Source organism: Antrostomus carolinensis, unplaced genomic scaffold (assembly GCF_000700745.2).
Source record: "Antrostomus carolinensis isolate BGI_N321 unplaced genomic scaffold, ASM70074v2 scaffold49304, whole genome shotgun sequence".
Taxonomy (NCBI): Eukaryota; Metazoa; Chordata; class Aves; order Caprimulgiformes; family Caprimulgidae; genus Antrostomus; species Antrostomus carolinensis.
The window spans coordinates 24054-33498 of NW_010313748.1; the positions used below are offsets into that span (position 1 = coordinate 24054).

At 42.1% G+C, this 9445-nt stretch overlaps 1 protein-coding gene across 2 annotated transcripts; it reads right to left on the reverse strand.

The window, feature by feature from the left end:
- Positions 1 to 3088: 3088 nt before the first annotated feature.
- Positions 3089 to 9158, reverse strand: MAPRE1 (microtubule associated protein RP/EB family member 1). 2 transcript variants are annotated; one of them, XM_010167423.1, is made up of 6 exons: positions 9038 to 9158; positions 6160 to 6305; positions 4998 to 5187; positions 4492 to 4601; positions 3655 to 3807; positions 3089 to 3267 (listed from the first exon to the last, which is right to left on the reverse strand). In XM_010167423.1, exons 1-6 carry the CDS (start codon positions 9156 to 9158, stop codon positions 3211 to 3213), a joined length of 777 nt encoding a protein of 258 aa, XP_010165725.1. In that variant the 3' UTR covers positions 3089 to 3210. The 2 variants fall into 2 exon arrangements, with proteins under 2 accessions (XP_010165725.1, XP_010165724.1); XM_010167422.2 differs by having other exon boundaries at positions 4983 to 5187.
- Positions 9159 to 9445: the final 287 nt, after the last annotated feature.

Genomic DNA, 9445 nt, shown 5'->3' on the forward strand with positions numbered 1-9445 from the left:
GTAAGAATTGTCATTGCAAACCAGGAATTTTAAAAAAATTGAACAATAAAAGTTAAAAAAACATCCACAAGTCCACCTGCAAGTAAGACATGTTGGTACAGAAAGGAGATGCGAGCTTTTGCTTCTTCCATTCTGTTCATGTTTCAAATATCTGATAAAACTAAGATACTAAGAAAGGTCGGATGCTATCAGAATTGTTCCGGCAGGTGAGCATTCAATATTTAACAGCATATACTGTACCAGTGTAACAGAGTAGCTATGGGTTTGAGTTGGGCTCATTGTTATTTTCTTCCCAAAAAGGACATTAAAAAACAGATTATGCCAAGATATCTATAATGCAGTCATAAGTTGACTACATGACTTTGAACCCATTTACAACTCATCTTGGTAGCACAGAAGTGATGTAAGCAATTGGAAATCTTAGCAGCATCTGACTTACAAGACTGCAGTTTCAATTTAGTTTTACAACGCACGTCCAGTGGGTCCCCCACACATTCAACAGCCTCACAAGGGGCACCAGCAGTATTTCTGACTCATCATTCTCTTTGCATAAAAGGATATTTGCTTTGCTAGCAGAGATCAAAGTCAACCTAATGCAACCCATCTGATGACCTGGGTGCTTCACAGTTCCACATACACAATCCTGCTAAAGAGAGACTTGAAGCAACCTGGTCCCAGCACGCAACTGGAGTGCAAAGAGCAGACACCCAAAAAGTCCTCTTCAAATTCAGCCACATACCATTGCCATCTTTTGCTCCAAGTTGCTGGAATAATGGAATATTTAGAGATGAAAAAAATATGCTTCCGACCTCAAAGCCAGTAACAGTAGAGAAGATTTTATGTGCATCAAAACCCCCATTCTGTGTCTGCACTTCCATAGTCCAACGCCAGCAATGCCTGTTCTTCAGAATCAGACACCCACAGAGCACTCTGGGGGCAGGGAGGGTGTTCTCCAGCATGACAGAGAAGCCCCACAGGGAATACTTCCAATTTCAAGGTTAGATACATCATGTAAGGACTTCTCTGAAGATGCTGGTCTGTGCACACATCTGTGACAGTAACATTTAAGCTCATCTATAAAACACACTTCAAATGAAACAGATCAACTAAGTTTACAGTCCATCTGCTCACAGACTGGTGGCAGACGCAGTTATACAAGTTACAAACAAGAAGTTAAGTGTTTTAGCAGATTTAAAACACTTTAAACATGCTTAAAGTCAGGTGGCAGCATTCCTAATATACAGCCTCATCCTCACACCTTTAGAAGGAAGAAGCCAACAATACACCCACATCATCCACTTGTGGGGGGAAAAAAAACTAAAGAAACCAAAACAACCCAAAACTCACGCAATGGTTTCCCCCAGCACACGCCAAGGAAAGTTTCAACATCACTGCTACTCAAGTTAGCAAAGACTAGAACCAGAACTGGAGAATGAAAGCTGATATTCCAGGTCCTGCAAAAGCTTCATCATGAAAACAAACTATCACAAACTTTAGCTTTGCCTAATCGTATCTGAAAGCATGAGACTCCAGCAGACGTGACACTCTTGAAATGCAGAACTTTATTTAGAAACTGCTTAAAATAGAAAAACCCTGTCAAGAAAAATCCAAGTCAAATATGGTTTCTCAGTAAAATGGAGTTTTAGGGCAACAAAAATCTGGAAGGCCACAAGAGAAATAGCACCACTGCAATTTTAGACAATGGCTAGATACTTGCATTTTTGGCATTCACTGAATTTGGGTTTTTCTCTGAATTTCACAAAGATTCATGCACTACACAACAATTACCATAAAATGCTCTCCTACACACATTTTAGGACAAGCTACCACCAGAAACAAATGAATACAAGCACAACAGGACTGATCAATCTCAGTAGTGAAGGGGATCAGAAGTCTTGCAGGATCTTGCCGAACACAACAGTAATGAGGTGCATGAGAGCAAAAAAGGACAGTTAAGGAAAGTACTTTAAATATTAATATTTAAGTTAGTCTCAGTACTGTATTTTCTGCAATAACATTAGCTCTGTTAGCCAGCATCTTTTAGTTTTTACCCCAGAAGACTACTGAACTGGCAATATTATTATTAGATATGCCCTGGTTTGAAAGGAAAAAAAAAAAAAGAAAAGAAAAAAGAGAAAAATCATCATCCTCATGTGCTCAATTCACTTTCATTCTAAGATAGTTGCACAGTGCAAGTCCTGTTGCAACTATTGGATTGGATCAGCATTCCTTGGCATGGGAAAGGGAAAAGAACAAGTGAGAGACCAAAAAGTATACCAACAAAAATACAAAGAAACAGGACAAATAGAAACAAGAGCCAGGAAAGAAAATTACTTCTGAAGAACATTTTAGGCAGTAAGACTGGATGCCCTTTGCTTTTTATGATGTTCCATTTTTTTATTTGTTTTTTTGTTGGGTTTTTTTTTTACTTTTACAGAAAACACAGTACATTTTGGCAAAGTCATTAGCCACAATGCCATAGAAAAAGGCTTTAGCACTCTTCAAGGTAATTTATGTGTCTCAGCTGTTCATACTCCCTCTAATCTTGTGACAGGCAACGTTAAGGCCTATTTCATCGAGAACTAATCACTTAGTAAGCAGCTTTACATAGGAATGGAGTTTTGTTTTAATAGCCCCTTTTGAGCACTTGCTGACAAAGTGAGATTGCCACGCAAGGCCTCTCGGACAGCAGTGAATGGAGTTAAACAACCGTCTACCCCAATATGAAGCACATAAAATCTCCTGTCACATTACTTCAATTTGGCATATGGAAGCATATTTTAAATACTCTTAAGGCATTTATTATAATTTCTGTGCTGCAATTTCACATTAACTCAATCTTTCTGTGAGTCAGAGTCTTTAATTTCTCTACTACACACCACCTTAGATACAAAAAAAGTCTTCCTACAAACCAGTGTTTTACCAGCAAACCATTCTGCAACAAGTTCCAAATATTCAGCCTCTTGCTCCCTAAATATACCACCTAGATGTGAATACTGCTCTGCTACGAAGTGAGAAAGAGCTCCTAACTCAAACCCACTATAAAAGTGAAACTTCCGCAAAGTGCACTTTAAGAAGAGGTACTTTTTTTGCTTATGAAAAGAAACCAGTGAGTCCTCTAAGAATAAAGTGGAGTATTTTACAGTTAAGCACATGATCTGGGGCAAAGAATTCTGATGTTGCTGCTCTGCTGGTACAGTATGTGGTCTGTTAATACTCTTCTTGTTCCTCCTGCGGTGCTCCTTCGTCAGGTATCACAAAGCCTTCCTGAAGGGGAATGAAAACAAGAGCTTTAATGAAAATCTGATGTCAAACCAGTTCCTGGCTACTCTGTATGTTCTCTTTTTTTTAAATTTCCTTTTACTTACGAGAGATACTCTTAAGTCACCATTTACAGTGTCAAGATATACTACCAGAGAGTTATTTTCATCTTTGATCTATCTGTTACATACTGTTCATGAAAGGCTAACCTTGTTTGCTGCCTGACTATAATTATGTTATCTGTTCCTTTATTACAGGAAAAAGCTAGGCCATAAACCTAAAGGGAAAAAAAAAACCACAAGTAGAAATAGAGGGAGCCCTGGAAAGCAAACCAGCTTCCAATAACAAGGGGAGGGAGGAACTGTGCAATACAATTTATACCAGATTACTTACATCTGTGGCATAAAGAATTTCCACAATCCTCTGCAACACTGGATCATTCTCCCCTTCATTCTCCTGGCAGATCAATTCAATGTTCCTCAATTTGCCAAAGTAGAAGTCTCTCTCCTTCTCCAGATCTTCAACAGTAAGTTTCAGTACATTGATCTGCCAAAGGGCATCAGTAATAATTTAGCCACTGAAGAGAGAATTCAGTAGTACTCAGTTCTAAAGGCAGTGTCCCCAAAATTCTCAGAGGGGTGTTAATATGCAAAGCACTTCAGAAATAACCAGGGTGGGAGGGAGGGGGAGTGTGAGAGGAGGAACAGGTCTATTTCTCAAACTGTAATATTATTGCCACAACAAACACCCCATCTGACACGTGCAACCTCACTTGGAAATTCTGAAGTCTTTATCAAACAGGTAACACACTAACTGCCTGCAGTTCTGTACTGACACATTCTCAAGACAAGTCTCACACTGATGGCAGTTTTAGCTGTATTACATTCAGCGTTTCAGTGAAGGAGCAGCTGCTCATAGCTCAGTTGGAATGCTGCAAGAGCAGCAACACAGCTGTGGAAATCCTTACAACCAATGCTATGTGTGATATGGCACATACTGGGTTTAAATGTCTGGGTTCTCATGGACTGCAGAAGGGGTTTCACTCCCATCAGAAGAGCAAGACCATTATAATGAAGGCTTCTAATTAAGTGATTTTAAATGACCTAGACTCAGATCATTTTCTTCCATCTGCCTGACCCAGTCATTTCATGCTATAAAAAAAAATATATATATCCACACATCAATCTGTGAAGCTCAGGTCAGCACGTGGGGCCATCGTGGGCAACACACCTGCTCAATCAATCCTGCTGATTCGTCGTCTCCCGCAGCCTTTTTGACCATTCCAGTACCAGCTTTTGGAGTTGCTGCAGTCCTCTGTGAAACAATGGGCCTCTGTGGGGCTGCAAGATTAATTCAGTGTTAGTTCCCCTCAGAACATCTCGCTTCCTCCTGTAAAGGTACTATCCCCCTTCCAAACATGCTTAGGCATTTCAGAGTCTGGAGATAACGTTCCTTCCTTCTTCTTGACTCCATGTGACACATCCCTTTTTTTTTTTTGGCATGTGTTGGCACCAACCTTTGCCATTTTCTCTTTTAGAGAAGATTGTTCCTTCTGTAGCTTCCAGACAACTGGGTACTACAGGATGACTCTGTGTGAAGCCTAGCACCTCTGAACAGGATGCAAACTACTATCATTTCATACACTGATTTAAATAGCAACCCAGCCCTACTTTCCCCAGAGTTTTCAATGATCTAGATAATCTTTCAACTGTTTTCTCTACCTGCACCACTAGAACTGAGAGATTTCTTGGGTTTGTTCATAACTGGAGCAACAAGGTTTGGTGCTACTGTCTCTTGGCCTTGTCGAGCAGCAACAGGATCATACTCCTTCCCGTCATAGTTCGCGTCAAAAAATTTTTTGAACCACTGAACAAATTCAAAGTTGTCCTGAAATTTTCCTTTCACTAGTTTGTCCACAGGAATTATCTGGAAGGGAGGGGAAAAAAAAAAGGCAAAATCACATTAAGGGTAAAGAACCTCTCTTTTTCTATATAGTTTTTAAATTAGTGTGCTCAGAAGATACGTAATTCTTTGTCCAGTCTAGAGAAAATCCTCCTTGAACATATCTGTATGTCAGATGCTAGGATTCTTGCTAAAAATGGGAATTCAAAACAAATCATGCTTTCACTGGGAGAGTCCAAACAATTTTAAATAATTCTGCAGCGAGGTTTCTGCTACACCAAGTTTCAACACAAAACTTTGCTCTGAAAATGTGCAGCTGGTTCCATCCAGCGCGAGGTTTCACTGCTGAGCAATTTCACAGCCTGCTCACACACAGAACTGCTACGAGATCTAAACATCACCTTTTTAGTGGATTACAATTACAGTGGCTCTGGAATGAGGACTATCAGTGAAGATTAATAAAAAGATGCAGCAGATTGTGAAGTCCTGTCTGTAGGCCACGAGCTGAGAGTCAATGACCTGGCAGGGGAGGTCTTAAAGACAGGAAAAAACATTAACACCAAAATGTTCTGCCTCATACCCAACATGCTGTCAGGAACTATTACCTCAGTAAATCACCCTTCCCTACATGTAACTATCATTCCATCTGAAAAATATTTATTTCTCAGATCTCATTTTCACTAGCTTAAAATGACATATGCTTGTAAAGAGGAATTTGAAACCTTATCCCACAGAAATGTCAATATTAGTGTTGCACAGAATTAAAATGGAAAAATTCACCTCCTCATTAAGAGCTGGAAACCTAACGTTAGCTGGAGTAGAGCAGATATTGTCCTAAATCAAGTGAAGACCCCAAAGCCAACCAAAATCAAAAGTTTCAACACATACAAACCAAAAGCAAACTCTGTTCCCAGATTTTTTCAGCCCTAAATCTGAAAGCACATTCCATCTACTTGGATATTAAGAGCACAGAGAATCAGTTACAACCCAGCTTACTTTGTCAACACCCATTCGTTTAAAACCCGCTTGTAGAACCTTGAAGTTCTGAATATACTCATGTTCCAATTTTGCTTGAAACTTCACTTTCTTGAGGGCTACAGAACCTGGGAAGAGCATGTCCATAAACTGACAGTATGCAGCACCTGCCAAAAGAAAAAGAACACAAATCCAAGGATGAACCAAGCCCGCTCGCCAGCCTGCGTGAGAGACCTTCAGCAACTGATGTGAGTGACCCCTCAGCTGCACGACCCCCGAAAGGCAACAACAGCGAGAAAACAGGAGCCTTCAGTCCCCTGCTTTGGGGCAGCGTGGCCATAAATAAGCTTAAGCAAGAGAGCTGCAGAACCACACTTTTGGTCTCATTACTTGAGCTCGTGAACGAGAGCAATCCTCCCTCCACAATTCCAAAGGAAAAACCAGGAATCCAGTGAGTCATGCGACCTTCCTCTCTTCATGGATAGCATTACAGATCTGAACTGTTTCAGGTGTGCAACAGGCACGTGAGCCACTCTTACAACACCAACAGAACTACACCAGAAAAATAACTAAGTCATATTTCATAATTATTTAAAAAGTGATACATTTACTTACTACAAACAGAATCTACACACAATTCAAGATGCCCTCAAAGGTCAGAGGCCAAATTTAGCTGGATTATATTTAAATCAAGCCTTAAGCAATGAGCTGAAATGAGGCAGTGTTTCTTTCTATTAATTTTAAATCCTTCATGACCTTCAATTCAGCTCTTACTGTAATGAGGGCAAAAGAGGGATTCAGTTCAGCCACAAAGAGCAGACACCACCTCCAAAAAACAGCTCTGTAGAAAATACACACCCATTTAAAAAATTATATATTTTCAAACTCTATCCTCACTCTGCAGTGAGGATATGCAACTGTGTGCCAATGAAAATACAATATTCTGAGCATTATTCCCCCACCAATATCAGTGGGGAGCAATGGGAACCTGAACCCAGAACATCAACCAGCTACATGACAAGCTTTTGTGAGATACCTAGAGGCTGAGAAGTAACACATCACGTGTTGCCCTAAAGGAGTCTATTCATCTCAACCACAGGCAACAAAGTCCTATATTGTTCACTTTCAGTCAAGATATTTTGCAGGTCTTTAGGGCTCCCACTTTCACCTGTTACTGGAAGATTGCTGCCCATCCACTAATGCAAATACACAAAAAAAACAACACAAAACAAAAAAACCACCTTGCTGTCTGATCTCCACTGCCTTTCAGTTCATTTGCTGAAGAACTCCAGTGCCCAGCTCAAAAACAGATGACTCACAGAAATCAGGGCTTTGTGAGCTATTGGCAGTCTGAGCAATAGGCACGATTAAAAAAAGAGATCACAGCACAAGCCAAAGGTTCTTTTTGCATTTCTGCAGCCTCACACTGCTGCTGTCACAACTGCCCCTGCCACAGGTAGCACAGCAAGCTTGGAAACTCCCGTCTTCACATGACTATGACAGGCAGTGAGAGCCACTTCCACACCTGCAGAGGCATGAAGCATTTCTGCAGACACAGGGAAGGGAGTTACTTGGCACATACCACATCAACAGCACTCAGCCTCCTCCTGAGAACAGGGGAGCTGAAATTCTGCACAGCCAGTATTAATTATCCTCACTTCTCAAGACAGAGCTCTCGCAGCGTTCAAGGCTCACACCAATTCTAAGAAAAACTTCTCAGCCCTATAAATCAACGCTGCATATGGCAGGATTTTAACCTGCCTGTCTGAAAGGGGACAATGCTTCTCATGTCCCTGACTTCTGCAGCTCTAGATCTTTAGCTCCTTCATCCTCACAGTTCTTCTCCATCATCTCACTAGACAAAAGCCACTACAGATACGACTCAGATATCTACTGCAAGTCCCCTACTTCTCTGCAATCTCCGTGAATGTCTCTTCCACAGGCTGCACTGACAGTTCCAAACTTTGTAAAAATTTATTCCTTCATTTATTCCATCCCCAGTTTTCACATCTCTCATTCTGTGAGCAACACCTTATCTCAAATTCATTGTACTACGAGCTGCACGTCCACTTTTCACCAAGTCCCTTTCACCTTTCGCTGCAGTTATCCAAATCACCGTCTCTTACCTAGGCTGCATTTTTAGCTGTGGGGTTTTTTCAGCTCTTACTCCACAGACTATTATTTTTCATTCATTTCTACAGGCCTCCTCCCCCCCCCACACACACACACACACACACACACACACACACACTCCTCCCTCGATGACACTTGACTCCATTTCTGCACCACAATCACTTCCCCTTTTCTGCCTACACCTCCATCTGAGGTTCAGCTCTGCTGAAGTCAGCTCACGCCAGCGTAAGCCGGGGTGACACAGACCGACGTGCTCCTTTACCATGTGGAGCTGGAAAGCCCTGAGGGTGAACCCAGAGCCGCCAGTATGCAGCTATCACACCTCCTCACACCGCTCCTTCTGCCCAGCCTCCCACATCTCCTAGTAGTTGTCTTCCATGAGACACTGCATTTGTTTACACTAGTTACTACACCTGTAAGACTTACTCGATAAGCCAGGACTAAATGCTGAAATCCTCCTTGGAAAGCACCCTTTCCTAAGAGCCTTTTCTGCAGATAACCCCCACTCCTTCTTACAGCAGCTCAGCTGCAGTGACTCAGAGAACGTGCCTTTTCATTACCCTTACGTTATTAACAACCATTTCAATAAAACTCCAACCACAACCAGATTATAACGTTGACCATGAATCTGTTCATCCCAGGAATTAAGGAATTCATTAGGAATTAAGCCAGCTGCACGGCTACAGAAGGCCAGCACAGACAGTTCACACAGCACAGCTGTATTTCTACAGAACGAGGGTGCAGCCTGAATTTGGAGCCCTCTTACCTGAACACAACTGTTCAATCTTGGTCAGCGTGAGCTGCAGGGACTCATTGATCCAGGCGAGCATGTCATGTCGACTCAGGTTATCACTAGTCACTGAAGTAGAATACACATTCACTGCCATTTTCTGAAAGACAGAACCAAAGGCCTAAGTACCACACACGGTGACGCCGGGGCTGTTCATCGCTTCTCCTCCCACTCGCTCACGGGGCTACGGCAGAGCCGCTTCCTCCTGAGCCCTCCTGACATCACAGCTCAGCGCAACGCCATGCACAGGAAACGCGGCGCAGCTGCCCGCTGCCAACAGCCGGCAGGACCCGATGTCATCACTGTACAGAACGCGGCTTCGTGCTTTTTGAGGAAAAATTAACCCCGCGGCACCCGCGCGGGCGCTCAGCGGGAAGGAACCGC